Genomic DNA, 17,839 nt, shown 5'->3' with positions numbered 1-17,839 from the left:
TCATACCATATGCCAGCACAGAAGCTATAGGACTGCGACTTCGAACTCATACCTTCGTCGACGTCACTTTCCTAGAAGCTCTAGGTGTAGTTCCGAAGACTTTCCAACGGATGCTTTTGTCGCGCTATGCTGTCGAGCTACACCAGAGAAACACCTTGAAACGTTAGGGAATGACTATTCGGCCAAGGATGCCGCCCTCGAAATCATAAGAAGTCTAAGTGGATGTCATTGCATCATGGGTGAAAATCGTATAATCCTCGGCGCATCTACATAATTAAAATTTTACAAGGACCCTGGATAAAATTTTTAAAATGTAGACCAAAGATTTCAGACGTTTGTGTTCACAACATTGACTTCAATAGTCTTCGTTAAATCAAATTTAGAATGAAAGTCGACGGATTTTAAGTTGAAAGTTGTTAACTACTGTTTTCCGGCCTTACGATATAGGAGCTCATTATGGATGACCGCGTAGCTTCAGTTTTCAGACAAGTTCGACTGTCCACTACGTTAGGGTAGTATCACACACGGTCATTAGTTCCTCTGTCTTGGGAAAGCTTTTACTTTACCACTTTGAGTGTTCTTGCGAAGGACAAAGCCTCACCTGGTAGATATATGTGCCTACGTATTCACATTTGTAAACGGATCCGTAACGTGTAGGTGATATTTAAACTTGGTTGATAGGCTATAATCAATGTGATTCACTCCAAGGGACTAGTTTTGGATAGGGCCGCCAACTTTAGGAAATGTCAAACCGGGAGACTTGGGTGTTGAAGGATGAAGTGTGAAAATCAAAATTAACATTTCAGACGCTATTGTATAGTTTCGCAAATAAACAACAGATGTTTGAATGCAAGACTTAGTGATTTTTCAAACCCTTCTCATACGTACATATATCCTCAACTTAAGTATGAGGTAAGAATAATTTCAAAGGAGTGTTATGCCCCTAGAAACTAAAGGATTTTGCATCACTGATTTCGCTTATTCTCGAGGACAATTTAAAAAATTAATTCCTCATTATTAATTTTTTCAAAAATGCAAAGTGAGCATATAAGTTTATTATATAACTTTTCTTTTAGTGTTTTGTTTTAATAACTTGCTGAATTGGGTGATGCAAAGTCCGTGTTAAGCTGACATCGAAAGCGCCTGTTATTTTAAATAACTTTTGAATAGTTATAAAGAGTTAAATTTCGCAATTAGTTTCTTATAACTGGCAGTGATGCGCATCCGTTGATACCACTTTCGACCATATCCGACCTATTTTCGACATGAAGAATAAATGGCCTAAACAGTCTTAAACGAGTAGAAAATATAGTAACGCGCCGGACGCCGCGCCGACGCGCCGATATTTTTGACATTCGGCGGCGGCGTGCAAAAAACGACCAAAATCGGCGGCGGCGGCGGCGTTTATCGGCGGCGTATATCTCTATCAGGAACTATAAAATAAATTCCATACCCAGCTACGTTTGGAAACCCATTTTGGTTCAAACAATTAATTTTTGTATGACAAAAAATTTAAAATATGAAATTTTTAAATAAAATTTTTTAATTGCAAAAAATTTCATTCATAAAACCTTCAGTATTCGGAACATGACGTTTATGGTGATTTTGTTTCAAAAAAGGCACCCTTGCACCCTTGCACCGTGCACATTCCTCACACTTTTACACTCAACCCTGTAAAAGTGTGTGCGCGGTGTATGCACTTTTTCTATGAAACGTGCACAAAGCAATTCAGCTTCTCGTATCTGCCTTAGAAAAATTTGCAAGGAAAAACAAACTACTTTGTCGAAATAATTCCTCAAATAAAATTAACCACTTATTCATAACAAATATAAATGGTTAATACATCTCTTATAATTGGAAATGTCATTTTTAAAAGCTTTATACATCTTTTGTATTTTTTCTGGATATGGGGGCAAGAATCCAACCAATTCCGAACTACTTATTGTGGCGAATATCAGCAGTTCTCCATATATATCACTGTGCTGTTACTAAATAGACGTACAACAACAATAGGGCAAGCAGCCACGATTATGTACATATACATATTAAAGCAAGCAGCCACACTTATGTACATGTACACATTAAAGCAATCAACCACACTTATGTACGAGGCAGCGAAGAACATTCCACACACATAACCAGCAGCTTGAAGCAAAGAGATCATTTCACATACACATATGTAGTCATCAGCCAAGAGCAGAAGTTGTTACTCACACATACACGTATATATCTAAATAACCAAATATGAGATACGACTGTTCCAGAAGGGCAACAGAGAGTATAAAAGCAGCGCAAGCTGAGGATCAACTAATCAATTTGACTTAAACACGCTATTAGTGAAGTATAATTGTAATTGTGAAGTACTACTCCTAAAGTACTATATTTAGTAGACCATTTTGCAATACTGAATATTGGAGTTATTTATTCGACAGTTCAGCGATTCGAACGTTAGCAGAAGGTTTATAATTATCAACAATTTCCAAGAATTCGGTACAATATGTTTTGAAGGTTAGCTAGAAGAAATTACTTTTTCTTACGCCTCAATCTCTTGAATAAAAATTACGGTTTGAACCAATACCTAGAAAAAATTGGTTTTGTATTATAGTGTTATGTATGAATCATTTCAAAGTTATTCAAAAATACTTGCAACTCATATTATTGCCCTACATAGTTGTATCCGTTGCTAGGTTAGATATTGATTTGCTCAAAGTTTCCTACTGAGCGCAGTGGATGGTGACGGTGAACTTTTTTGGGTATAGCGGGATTTGTATTTGTATATTTGTGCCACAAATAGAAACTAAACCCCTGAAACGATTTATCTATTGGACGCTTTAAGTCAGACCATTTAGGCCTGGCAAAGTTGACATAGTCATATAGACATAGTGATAACCTTACTTTTACGCAACGATACTTATTGGCACCGGTTATTGGTGCCTTAACTTAAAAAATGTGACAATTTCATAATAAGAAGATGATAAAAAAATTTTAAGGACTACCTTTATATAAATGGACCAAAAAATAGAAGGCAATTTTTCCTTTAATACAGACATAGTCTTGCTGAATTTTGACTAAAAAACTTTAACAATAGCCCTTGTAAACGAATTTTGGGATTTAAAACTACAAAATGTGGAGCGCAATCCTTCAATTTAAGGCAAACCATGTACTTGGGATTAACTAATTGATGATTTAACATTTAAACACGCGCTTTACCTTTATAATTTTCAATCCCAAAATTCTTTTACAAGAGCTATTGTTAAAGTTTTTTAGTCAAAATTCAAGAAGACTATGTCTGCATTAAAGGAAAAATTCCCTTCTATTTTTTGGCCCATTTATATAAAAGTAGTCCTTAAAATTTTTTTATCATCTTTTTATTTTCAATTTTTTAGTACTGCCTACAAAAAGGCAATTGCAACTTTGATTAGTAATTTAAGTAATTCCTAAGTGAAAATTCTTATCTTTATTTATTTGTTCACAATAGCAAGATTTAAGATAATTAGTGGAATTTTCGCTGACAACACCGGCGAAAACAACAAAATTCCATCTCGCATCATAACAAGAGAATTCCACCTCGTTTGTCAGCTGCTTAATTTGGACAGCTGAAAATCGTGGTGATATTGCATACGCCTGAAAGTCTTAAAGAATCGTGGTGAAAGTCGCGTACGCCTAAAAGTATGCAAGGACGTGCATTTAGTTGGGCCTTCAACGAGGTGCAATTCTACAACGCCTGCAACACTCAGGAGGCTAGCCATGAAGGTATGGCCTAATCTTTTAAATAGTCCGACTTGTGCGTTACGTGGCTCAAATTTTTTGATCAAAAATTGCACTGTCACCGAGTTTTAAACTATATTTCAGGTTTCAAGTCTCTAGATATCCAGGAAGTTAGTTAAAAATGGATTGAAAGATTCCCAAACTATAATTAATTTTCCTAATATCTCGATCCATGCGCCACCTAGCGGAATTTTTTTGATAAAATATTGCATTGTCACCGGGCTCTGACACACGGCCCAAGCTTCAAGTCTCTAGCTCACCGGCAAGTTACTCAAAAATCGATCGCAAGATTCCCCTCGTTTTTCAGGGATTTGTCGTTATCTCAATTAGCACGCCACCTAGCGGAACCTTGTTTTCCACAAATTGTAGTGCCATCGACTCGCAAACCATGTGCTAAGTTTCAAGTCTCTGGATCACCGAGAAGTTAGTTAAAAGTCGATCGCAAAATTTCCATTTTAAAATAAATTTTCTGTATATCTCGATCCGTGCGCCACCTAGCGGATTTTTTTCACTTGCATTGTAATGTCTCCCAGATCTGAACTATGTTCTAAGTATCAAGTGTCTAGCTCAACCGGAAGTTACCGAAAAATACTTTTCCGTGGGTCAAAAGTACGTATGGAAATGAGGGTACAAACAAGAAAGCGACTTAATATAAAGGTAAAAAAAGTTGCATTTCTTCTTAACTCAAGCATATATTTGTTGCACAGACGATACCTTCAGAGTCCGTATCGTCTATTAGGATAACGGATCTAAAATCCCTTTTCACTTAAACGATAAAATAAAACTCTCAACCTTTTAATGAAAATAACAATCAATTATGCATCTAATGAGCACGCGTGGTCACTAGATCACCAGGTCAATGGCCAAGACGGTCCCCAGTTTTATCGTGTACTTTCTAAAATAAAAGTTTCGATAAGGATTCTATCTGAGGGCATGCTCATAGTCCAAATCCCCTATACCCCTTTTCTTTTCAGCAAAAGTGTACTTGTATCACACGACTTGTACGTTTCGTAAAAACGGCCCCAGATATAAAATCATATTAAATTGAGAATTTATTTTTATGTTTATAATATAAGTACCTTTACGACAGCTACCAGCTCATCCAAATTAGGGTCTTTTCTCTTTGCTAAATTAAGTTCTTCATTTAGTATTTGGGCGCTTTCTAAAAATGAATGAAATGTCTTCGAAGTTGCCAATTTTATACCATCATTATCAGCCATATCTAAGTGTTGTTCTGCAAAGGTAACAAGGAAATGGTTTTCATTTAAATATTACTAAAATACAGGAAACAAGATTTAAGTACTTTTGTTACCAAAGACAATTTCGTCTATTTTTTTCGTTAAGAAATAAGTAAATATGCTATATTTAACATAATAGCGATCCATCTCCATCATCATTAATTGCCGCTTAACCGCCTAAGCTATTTAGGCCGTTTCGTAACAAGTCAGGCCAGCTATCGATATTTCGCGATAACTGGCGCCAATTTGTAGCACCAAGGGAGGTCAAGTCTTCCTCCACCTTACTCTTCCATTTTAGTGGCTCTACCCTTTCCTCTGCTTCCAAACTGCGGTGTCGACTGAAATACTTTCTTGGATAGAGCGTCTTCGTCCTTTCGCAAAATATTACCTCGCCAGCGATGGCTTGGGATTTTATTTTCTACACTATCCTCATATCTGCGTAAAGCTCGTACAGCTCTTCATTATACCTCCTTCGATACAAGCAGTCGGCATGACGGACAGGATCAAATAGCCATCTCATATTTGGGACAGGTATGATGAGCGACTTGTAGAGCGTAATATTTGTTCTTCGAGAGAGGACGTTTCTTTTCAATTGCCTACTCAGTTCGAAGTAGCACTTGTTGGCAAGAGTTGACAAGATCGATCCATCTCCAGTCCCCCAGCGGCTTAGGGGGTTAGAATATACCCGCGGTAGCGACGAAAATACCACTTTCAAGGGGTTGTGTAGCGCAACCTTTTGAGGTTGCCAGCGCAATAGATAGCTTCTCCAAACCTAATTGTCAACCTCACCTATCCGTGGCGAATCCTGTTTCATTAACATCAGAGGTTCTGGCGACCCCGAAATCCTCATGGATCTAGAGGGTGGGAGGGCGGTATGGCCTAGAAGGTAGCATGTGGTCATAACAAATCGTTCCCGATATGGTCGGGCTTGGTACCGGAACGTACCGGATCTGCATCCGACAAAGGACCATCAACTCGATAACACTCCACAAGGCCTTCGGGGAGTGTCCTTATCGCTACAACATCAACTACAGCATCCACAGCATCCACAATACATATTTATTTATTTTTATTTTTTCATTTGCTTTTGTTCTGAGATTGATTTTTATACTCAGCTGAGCAGAGCTCAGAGAGTGTATTAACTTTGCTCGCATAACGGTAATCCGTAACGGCATAAACTAATCGAGATAGATATATACTTCTATTTATCAAAATGATCTGGGCGAAAAAAGAAATTCATTTAGCCATGTCCGTCCGTCCGTCCGTCCATCCGTCTGTCCATAAACACGATAACTTGAGTAAATTTTGAGGTATCGTGATGAAATTTGGTATGTACATAGGTTCCTGGGCACTCATCTCAGATCACTATTTAAAATGAACGAAATTGGACTACAACCACGCCCACTTTTTCGATATCGAAAATTTCGAAAAACCGAAAAAAGTGCGATAATTCATTACCAAAGACGGATAAAGCGATGAAACTTGGTAGGTGGGTTGACCTTATGGCGCAAAATAGAAAATTAGTAAAATTTTGCACAATGGGCGTGGCACTGCCCACTTTTAAAAGATGGTAATTTAAAAGTTTTGCAAGCTGTTGTTTGGCAGTCGTTGAAGAATCATGATGAAATTTGGCAGGAACGTTAGGTTAGGTTGGGTTGAACTGGCCGGTCCATGAGGAAGGAACGTTACTCCAATTACTATATGTGGGCTAAATAAAAATTAGCAAAATCGGATGACGAACACGCCCACTTTAAAAAAAAATTGTTTGAGTCAAATTTTAACAAAAAATGTAATATCTTTACTGTATATAAGTAAATTATGTCAACATTCAACTCCAGTAATGATTTGGTGAAACAAAATACAAAAATAAAAGAAAATTTCAAAATGGGCGTGGCTCCGCCCTTTTTCATTTAATTCGTCTAGAATACTTTTAACGCCATAAGTCGAACAAAAATTTACCAATCCTTGTGAAATTTGGTAGGGGTATAGATTCTGTGACGATAACTGTTTTCTGTGGAAATGGGCGAAGTCGGTTGAAGCCACGCCTAGTTTTTATACACAGTCGACCGTCTGTCCTTCCGTTAACACGATAACATGAACATGGTAATTGGGTTGGTTTATTGACGCAAAATATAACTTTAGAAAAAACTTTGTAAAATGAGTGTGACACCTAGCATATTAAGTAGAAGAAAATGAAAAAGTTCTGCAGGGCGAAATCAAAAGCCCTTGGAATCTTCGCAGGAATACTGTTCGTGGTATTACATATATAAATAAATTAGCGGTACCCGACAGATGATGTTCTGGGTCATCCTGGTCCACATTTTGGTCGATATCTCGAAAACGCATTCACATATACAACTAAGGGCCACTCCCTTTTAAAACCCTCATTAATACCTTTCATTTGATACACATATCGTACAAAGACATTCTAGAGTCACCCCTGGTCCACCATTATGTCGATATCCCGAAATGACGTCCACCTATAGAACTATGGTCCACTCCCTCTTAAAATCCGACTTAATACCTTCCATTCCAGGGTTACCCTAGGTTCATTTTCCTAAATGGCGATTTTCCCTTATTTTGTCTCCAAAGCTCACAGCTGAGTATGTAATGTTCGGTTACATCCGAACTTAGCCTTCCTTACTTGTTAAGTTTTATATTGCGCAAAAACTTCAAGGAAACAAACTTGGTCGACCAGAAGAGAGAACAGTTATACCATTTTGGATAAGACCAGATGTCAAAATTACAAATAGAGCCGATCGCCTGATTTTTAAGTGACTGTCGTGGTCTGATCCTTTATCTATTTCTATCACCCGGTGCAGATTGCCGGCCCTATGCGCTGCCATCTTGAAATCCAGTCAAAACACTGCTAAAGCGCTAAAAAGTGGCCATCTTGAACATGAACATCCTGTCAGTCATTTGACGTATAAGATATTACATATCTCACTTGTTTTGCCCACAATCTGTTATACCTCGTAAGTGTTTTTATCACGATCGTAAGTATCTGTCAACATTTTCAAAGGTTTTTGAAAAAAAAAAAATATTTGGAAAAATATTCAAATGCTCGTTGAAAAACAATAAAAATACAAAACGGAATTTTTTATTGTCTTTCAGAAAGAACTTTAAGGACCACTTTATATTTATGGTCTTCTATGCGCCGTATGAGCTACATTTTAATCAAATTTTACATTGGAAACCATGGAAACAGCTCAAATTTTACAATTTCACATGAATATGGCACCCTTGTGAATTGCCCAACATTTTTAATGCTGAAAAATGCAAAAAGATTTTTTGTCTATACAAAGATTTTTGTATTAATTTTTGTGGTCTTAATTTTTAGAAAATCCAAAAAATTGTATTTGTTAAAAATTACTTTCACTGAATATGATATAAAAAATACTTCCTTTACATGAGGTTGAACTCATTTGCTTGATTTTTCATTACACAGTGACCACAACCAGTCATTTTCGTTAGAATACCTTAATTGTCATTCAAAATCGTATAGAGTTATATTTGTAAAATTCTTATTCGAGGGTGGAGGTAGTTGTCAAACGACTTCGAAATCATTTTTAAAGAATGTTTTACTTTAAGCGAACAACATTTGGTGAATTTCATTGTAATACGTGTAAATTGGAATATTCTCGAGTTGATGTCTACAATTTCATATTGTAAAGAAAATATCAAAGCATGTCACCTATTGCATGTTCTATTATTATAAGTCCATTTTTAAAAAAATGTCTACTTTTTGAAAGTCGACTTGTTGTGTGGGCGATTTCCTTCACTTGCGGAGGGTATACTAACTCATTAACATGCATTGTAATAAAATACATTATTTTATCCAACATGGTTCTACAGCCATGATTTGCAGTCATTTCAGAAACGATTCACTTAGATATGGGCATTGCCACGCCCATTATCTAAAAGGTTTCTTGCAGGAGTTGGCTAACAAAGCTTGATAATTTTAGTTGTATCGGCTCTATGTGGTTGTCAATTAAATTTGCCCATTTTCAGTACAGATAGGTATAATGACATTTGTATGCAAGAATTCTCCATATGGGCGATTCTCCGCGAGCTCTCAGTATTACTAACCCAAAATTTTGGAAAAAAATATTCGATTTCAAAATATTTTCAATCATTTTTTTATAAGTTTTTATAGCTAAAAAAAACATTCCCAAAGTAGACGAGCTACAGGTATTAATTTCTGTTCTTGATACTGAAACCTGCCACGGTTGTGACATTTTGACAATAAATTGCTCATTAAAAAAGCTAGTATGACTCGGTAAAACTTTGAGGTTATGTCAGCAAATTTAAAGAAAAATGGTGCAATAGACGGTACTTAACTTAAAACTACAAAGATACAAGTGCCACGGTTGTGATACGATTTTTTGATACGTAGGTACCGTTTTTCCAGTTCCTCAGTGTTTAAAAATGGATATTAGTTATTTTAAGACTGCAAACATTAGCATGGAAATATGCGGGGACACTTGCTGATCAAAATTCACACTCACATGTCACAAAACAGTGTTTATTGCACATCAGTACCAACCTAACGATTTGAATAACATTTTTTACTCAAAAGCTCATGGACACTTTCCAAAATCAAATTACGAAGCGAAAACAGTAATGTTATCATTAAAACAACATTTAATATTGCAGATTAAGTCAAGTGTTTAATATAATGACAGTTTATTACTCGTGTAATTAAATATTAAAAAAGTTATCAACTAAAATGTTATGAAAAATGTGGTTGTGGACATGCCACGGTTGTGACATTTATAGGGTATTATGAACTATATTTTCATAAAACTGATGACCAGTCAATAAAATTCAACATGAAACTTTAAAATAAACGTAAGTTTAACGCAATTACATAATTTAATTCATAGAAAATGCTTTAAAATATTTCAAATTTCGAAAAGACACAAAACTGTGAGCTCGTGGAGAATCCCATATAGCTTTACTAAAAAATTGTATTCCCTGAGTTAAGTTGAGCTAAGTTTTTAGCCTAGATGATATCAATTATATGCCATTTTATGAAAGCGGACGTGGTTTTAAACCAACTTGTTTGATTTTTGGCACATTATCGATCTTGAGTAAAATATCAGGTAGCGTGCTCCGCCTACCACATCCGAATATACTGGGTTCACACCCGGGGCAAAGCAACATCAAAATTTTAGAAACAAGTTTTTTCAGCTAGAAAAAGTGTTTCTAAGCGGGGTCGCACCTCGGCAGCGTTTGGCAAGCACTGCGAGTGTATTTCTGCCATGAGAAGCTTCTCAGTGAAAACTGATCTGCCTAACAGCAATTTTCTACACAAAAGATAGCGATCTACGCACACTACCTAAATATTTTTATACTAGTGAATTTCGTTTTAAAAGCTTAACATTTTGTAAAAAAATTTACTTCTATTGCTATAATAGTTGGAGATACACAGCGTTTCAAATTTTATGGGCAAATTTTTGAGTGCTACTGTAAAGAAAAAGCATGGCTTTCAAACCAATTTCGCTCACTTTTATTTATTTACTTAATTAACAAAGCGGTTAAATGGTTTTGACCATACAGGGAGACGCTCATTGGCCGGAACCTGGTATGTTGCAGATGACATGTGGAACGATTGTAGAATTGCTTCGAACAATCTTTGATAGTTTCATAAAGCGAACCACTTTCTTCGTACCGAAAGCGGGAAGAACCAGTCATTTGCACTGGAAAGACTACAGGCCCGGGGTTAGTTCGACATTTTTTCTACTCAAAACCCTGGAGATAGTATAAACAAGAACGAAACATTATTGTCTTCAGTACAACATGTTTACACCAAAGGAAGTCAGTCGATCCTGCATTACATATAGTGTCATGAACATAGAAAAACCTAGGAATATACCGTGGCGAATATTAGCATCGCTATGCTGTTAGTAAATAATCAAAACAACAAAATCATTAAAGCAAGCCACACTTATGTACATGAACACATCAACCATCATTTATACACATACATAGAAGGCGACGAAGAATATCTCACATACACATATGAAGTCATCAGAGTTGTTACTTGCATTTGTTACTCACACATACACACGCATATGGCTAGTAGAAAAGCATAAACTACAAATATACATATATATAAATGGTAAACAAGCATGAGATACAAATATTCTCGAACACATTTTCGCGAAATGACTAGACTTAGGAGAAATCGTGATAAAGATCAGTTTGCAATACTGAATATTGGAGTTTATTTATTCGACAGTTCAGCGAATCGAACATTAGCAGAAGGTGCATAATAACCAGGGTTTTCCTACATTCGTTACAACACCTTTGGCGTTTTCCTGGCTATTGCCAGAGCTTTCGATAATAGCTCAAAACGAGCAATCATGGACAGTCTTAATTCGACTGAAGTACTTCCAACCTTAAGAAATTGAATCGGTTCTATGCTAAGCTGCAGTAAGATAACGTGGCATTGGGGTCTGTGCGAAACCACAAAATCTGTAAACAGAGTAACGCCGCAGGGTGGGTATTATCACCAATGCTGTGATCGCTGGTCGTCAACAAACTGCTTCGGCCGTTCGACACGGGACCAGTGAAACTCACAGCGTATGCATATAACGTTTCAGTCATTATAAGTGGCAGATGTGTGCCAACTATCATCTCCCTAATGGATCAGGACCTTCGGGATGTGCACGCCTAATAGAGTCGAGCTAACCGCCAACATATCGTTTACTAGGAAACGTAAGGTCCCAAAAATGACTAGGCCTAGGATTTGGGGATAATCCTACAAGAGAAGTACAGGAAAAAGTATCTGGGAATTATACTAGATACTTAGTTTAATTGTCGTGGAAACTACATGTTGAGAAGAGTGCAATGAAAGTATCCGCGCCACTGTATGCACGCAAAAGGATGCTAGGAAGCACGGGGGGTCAATCGCCTGCACTCTCTTATTGAGTATTTGCAGCAATTCGCAAGCCCGTTTTTTACTATCGTGTCCTTTTTTGTAGTGCCTTTCGCAGCAGAAACTATGGAGGAAGGGTGCTTAAGCTGCTGTTGCGTCAATATATGTAATCTTGACAGTCAAGTAGCTATTACGGCAATAATTTCACACATCATTCATCAAGAAGTGTCCTGGAATGCATACAAGGATTATAATGACTTCGCTCAGGCTGAATCGTACATCTACACTGGGTTTCCGAGACAGAAGGTAACAAAAGGGCCGATGAGTGGCAAAATAGGGTAACGTATCCATCCGCTTAGGAGATATTAAAAAGGAACAGGAGTTGCATATGACCAAAATTTCTAGGATCATGGGCGAATCCTACAAAGAGACTCACAAAGTTGCTCATTTATTTGAATAGAGAGGACTTAAGGCTCATGATGGGCGTACTAGTACACAGCCTTCTGCAGTCATATGCTCATAAGTTGGGTCTCGTCAGAGGCAGCAGAAAGAAACGGTTGAACTCGTGTTGTGCTCGTGTCCTCCGCTCGCTAGGTCAAGTCTTCAGCTGCTACGGGCGGCTGTGTTTCCAGATCTCGAAGGAGCAATTAAGCTATGTAGGTCCAATGACGGAGTTATTTTATAAAATAAGTTCTGGCACTTCACTGGATTCTTCTGTCGTCAACATATTCTGGTACCACTATGGACAAATTCAGTGTCTGTGAGGTCTTTTTTGGCCGGTCAGTTCAACCTTACCTAATCTAGCATATCGTACTTTGATTCTTTCCTATTACAATCTATTCTGGGTGCAGGTTAGGGTTGTCAGATTTATACAGGGAAAATGCGCAATTGTTTTTAAAAATGCAGCATTTTCGAATGTCAAATGGGGCATATGCGAAATGAAGCAAAAACGCAGGCGATAAATAACTGTCTGATTGACATCCAACATCAAATACAAAGAAAAGTTGAACTTATTATGTGATAAATATGAGTCTCAGAAATATGGTCAATTTGGATCTTTTTATGACTACACTATGATAGAATTATGAGAAAAGTATGAAAGTTATTAAACAAGGCATCTTCATTTTAAATAAAAGTTCAATTACCATATAAAGCACTCCATTTCATACAGCGATGAAAAAGCTTATTGCTTTTGCTTAGACGGCCTTACTGGCCCTTTTTTTATAGGCTTGGACGCCTATTTTATTTATTTTTCTTGACTGACATTTCGAAAGTCTTATGTCTCCAATAAGAACACAATGGCAGGAGTATGTCCTACCTATGGAGAAAGCAATCTACATACTGCTTTCTAATTCTGTTTATTCTATAGCTATGAAACTCAACCTGATAGAGTCTGCTTAGACGCAGATAAGTGCAGAAAACGGTCTGTATATGAGGTCAACAGCCGTCATATAAGACTAATATTCAGAGTCATTAGGCTGAGCTCAGGCCAAGGGGGTCACTGCCGGAAAACAGTGAATGGCCTATTAATTTAGGTTAACTGCGAATATTCAAATAAGTAGCCAAGGTTACTGTACATTCAGACTAAGATAGCGGCCCCAAGTGGGGACCCAATCACATTAATGGGTAACGAAAATAAAAATAAAAATCAAGATATGGAAGGTACATTCAGCCCATTCTTGTGGCGAAAGCTACTTCGTTCCCTAGAAGGACCTGCTTTATCTGCCGTAGGTCAAAATGTCTCGTCGCACACGGGGACAAAACCAAAAGTAGCGGAAGCCAATGGCAGGAAAGGAGCATTTCCGGCTCTTACTCCCAGAGCAAGACGGGAGAAGGCTAAAAGAGGCACTCCTTCATTAAGTGACCTCATTAAGAAGGCGCGGAAAATCTTAAAAATCTTCAGGCCTCAGGAGGGAGCGAAAAGAAGATGACCAAGTTAGGGGGATCAATTGATGATCTGTTTGAGTTTTTTAAAGGGCGTAATTATATACACGCTGAAATTAAGCTCTTACCCTCCATAATCAAGGCATTGTACCTAGAATCTGCGCTGGAGATAAAGGACTTGAAGAATAAAGTAATTTCCAATGATACAGCTAAGGATAGAAGCTCGTCACCCCCAGGAAAGAGAGCGAGGAGGAATTCGACAAAGGAAAAACAAGTAGCCAAGCCCACGATCTCAGCCAAGGACATTACGCCAGGACATGAGGGGAGTCACAAGCGAGTAAAATAGCAAACGCCACTGAACCAGAAGAAGGTCGAAAGGAAAGAAGGCGCCACAGCTCAAAATTCGGTAGAGTGACAGGCAGCCAAACCCGAAAAGGCGAATAGGAAGAAAATGATTAAAGTCATGCTGGATGCAAACAAAATTTCGAAGGCTGGAGATGATAAGTATGCTGAAATACTGCGAAAAGTGGGGAGTTGCGATGAATTAAAATCCCTAGAGGGTGACGTCAAAACTATTAGAAGAACGGCAAAAGGAGATTTGTTGCTGCAGCTAAAAAGATCTCAGGAGGGAAAAACAAGCACGTACCAAGCAGATATTGAAGCAGAACTAAAGGAGTCAGCGAAGGTCACAGCAAAGTGTCAAACGGTCACACTACAGCTCAGAGACCTCGATAAGATTACTACGCCCGATGATGCGGTCCATGCAATGCAGGATTGAACGGCCTGACCCAACTGCCTTAAAAAGTATACGTACAGGATACAGCGGTACAAAATCGGCACTTGTAAGCCTTACAGCGGATGATGCCAAAGTTGCTATAAAGGCGTAAAGAATATGAGTAGGATGGGTATTATGACGAATTAGAGACCCCTGTTGAAACAGGCAGTTTCCTTGGACTCCCGTTAGAGGATATTGATGACAATTTGTGATCGGTCACAGCTATTGGATGGGGCGAAGCACTGCTACAACAACAACAACAGTGATGTGAAACAGGAAAGATACTGACATAGGTGCTGGGGCTATGGACATATAGAAGAGACTATAGATAGGTCAAAACTTTACAGGGAATCTGGTAAGGAGGGTCATAAGGCCGTGAACTGCTCAAACGTACCGAAATGTGCGTTATGTAGGGGACAACATTCGGCAAGCAGTTTTAGATGCCCACAATGGGGAGGAAGCAACCATATTGACCTATGAGATTGTTGCAACTCAATTTAAACCACTGTGAAGCGGCTCAAGACCTCTTATCCCAGATAATGTTTGAAGGAGGATCTGACATAGCGGCACCCTCTGAGCCGTACAGAACTTAGCAAGGCTGGCGCACGGACTCGGCTGGGAAAGCCTCAATTTGGCTACCAATAAAACTTCTTCCGCAGGAAAAGATGGCACCGACAGTGGCTGAATTCACGTGGGCAAAATTTTATATATATACATTTTTAGTTGCTATACACCTCCGAGCATGACTAGCACAGAGCTTGAGAACATGATCCTTGGGATGACCATAGAAGCACAGGGTAAACACCCGCTTATAATATGTGGAGACTTGAGTGCATGGTCAGCTGTATGGGGCAGTAGTAGCACTAACGATAGAGGTAGAGTTCTTCTCGAAAGGCTTACAGCACTGAGGCTAGAACTTCTAAATGAGCCAAGGAAATATACATTCGACACTGGCAATAGACGCTCCGTTATAGATCTCGTTTGCTAGTAGCGAAATAGCACCCCTCGTTTTTCCGTCCATCAGTAACGTCTCCACACCCAGCGACCTCAAAGCTATTAACCTACAGCTAGTGGAAACTTCACCAAGAACAGCTTCCAACCAACTGCAAAGAAGAAGATGGATACAACACTTTTTCAAACCAGAAGCATTTGATGTGTATGGAATGGTGCCATAATACGAAGGACACATACGGAAGATACGCCGGTTCAAATATCTAAGTAATTAAGTATGACGTGTGATGCTAAATCGGAATTCGATATATTGGTGTAACGAGGAAATAGCGGCAGAGCGTAGAAAATGCCACAAGGCACGACGAAGGGCAAGGGGGCACGCTCCACGCCACGATATGATGAACACACAATACCTACATAGCCAAAAGAACGGCGCTTAAAAACGCTATAAAAAAGAGCAGGAGAGCGTGCTTTAAGGAACTGATAGATAATGCCGATCTTGATAGTTGGGGATTGGCTTACAGAACGGTGATGGCGAAAATTAAAGGGCAGAAATCAGAGCAGCATACATGCCCGATACTAATGAGAAGAATCGTAAAAACTCTTTTTCCGACACAAGATTACTTTACCTATCAAAACGAGGACCTCGAATGTATGAAAATCCCAGAAATAACAGAGCAGGAGGCACTGGATGGTTCTTTTACTGAAACCTGGTAAGATACCCGACCAGACATCTTCATACAGGTCACTTTGTATATTGGATTCAATAGGAAAGATTCTCGAACGTAGTATTAGTAAGCGTCTGCAGCAGACCCTGGAAAGCTCAGGTGGCTTGTCAAATAGCCAGTTTGGATTTCGAAAATCGAGATCCACGATAAATGCAATACAAACAGTTGTCAATATAGCCCGTGGAGCCATAATCGGAGGCCAAAGTAAAAAGGAAGCTCTGTGCACTGATAACTTTGGATATTAGAAATGCTTTTAACACCACGAACTGGATGCAGATAATGACAGCGCTACGGAACTTTGGCACACATGCTTACCTGCTCAGAATAATTGGTAGCTATTTAAGCGACAGAGTACTCCTTTTTGATACGAATGTGGGACCAAGAACAACATCATGGACGGTGTCCCTCAGGGATCTGTTCCATGTCCAAAGCTATGGAATGCGATGTATAACGGTGTGCTACAAATCGACCTCCCGGAGGCACGGAATTCTCCAAGCATTATGTGATGACGCCGTGGGAAGAATAAAGGAATGGCTGAAGAACATGGGGTTGGAGATTGTTAGCAATAAGACAGAAGTGGTTTTGGTGAGCTCAAAGCGGACTGTGGATGAGTGAGTCCCAACCATAGGAGATTATCAAATAAATTCAAAGCCTTTCTTGAAATATGTAGGAGTAAACATTTACTCAAAACTTACTTTTAAGGAGCACTTCACCCTCTCAGGTAAAATGGCCGCTCTGTATGGCATTGGAATCAGCCGACCATCTGAAGATGATAAGAAAACGGCAAGGTCACGTCCAATAGTTAGGTAGCAAAAACGGTGGGAAGAATCGAGAAAAGGGCACTATACCTTCATGCTAGTTCTGAATATAGCGGAATGGTACAATCGAAAACACGGCGAACTTAATTACCACCTCACACAGATATTGAGCGGACGCGGCGGCTTCAAGGCATATCTACATAAGCTTCGGATAGCTTCTGTCCATACTGTCGCTCCGAAAGCGCAGAACAGGTAATGTTTCACTGCCCTCGTTTTCACGGCGAAAGACTCTCTGAGTTTTTGGAGAGGAGCCTTCCATTAGGAATTTAGTTCCCAGAATGTGCAAATAGATTGTTGGACTGCTGTGAGCAAGATAGCCTTTATAGTTATGACGCAATTGATGCATGCTGGAAGGGAGCGCAGAGAAAGTCACATGCGAAGTAGTGACGACTAAATCGCTTCCCAAGGCAGTCGGTTCTATGTACCGGAGCGACTCGGGATTTTCCCGTCCCAGGACTGTCATTTCAGTGTGACCCCATTTAATTTGTTTCGTCCCTCCCACAAATTGTTATCCTCCCAGCAGCTCCTTGCAGCAGGACTGCTACATATTCTCTTACTCCGGGAAGGTATCGAACCCAATCCGGGTCCGTCTCCTGACCCCGGTCCTGAGAAATGGTTTTGCTGCATTTGCCAGAAAATAATCTTTTTAGGACGGTCATACTCTGTTCAGTGTGTCTCGTGCAAGGGATGGTTGCATCGGACAGGTTGTTCTGGGCTTGATCCCAAAACCCGACGTCCACGTAACTTTTATAAATCTTTTGTGGCTCCTTGCTGCTCACGCCCAAGGGCGTCCC

At 39.0% G+C, this 17,839-nt stretch overlaps 1 protein-coding gene across 1 annotated transcript in view; it reads right to left on the bottom strand.

The window, feature by feature from the left end:
- Positions 1–17,839, bottom strand: part of Tmem214 (Transmembrane protein 214) — a 99,837-nt gene that overhangs the window by 22,753 nt on the left and 59,245 nt on the right. Inside the window, exon 8 of the mRNA XM_067766655.1 lies at positions 4,848–5,002. Coding sequence (XP_067622756.1) covers positions 4,848–5,002 — 155 coding nt within the window. The remainder of the gene's footprint in view (positions 1–4,847; positions 5,003–17,839) is intronic.

Source organism: Eurosta solidaginis, chromosome 2, assembly GCF_040869045.1.
Source record: "Eurosta solidaginis isolate ZX-2024a chromosome 2, ASM4086904v1, whole genome shotgun sequence".
Taxonomy (NCBI): Eukaryota; Metazoa; Arthropoda; class Insecta; order Diptera; family Tephritidae; genus Eurosta; species Eurosta solidaginis.
This window is presented reverse-complemented; position numbering and strand designations above follow the sequence as displayed.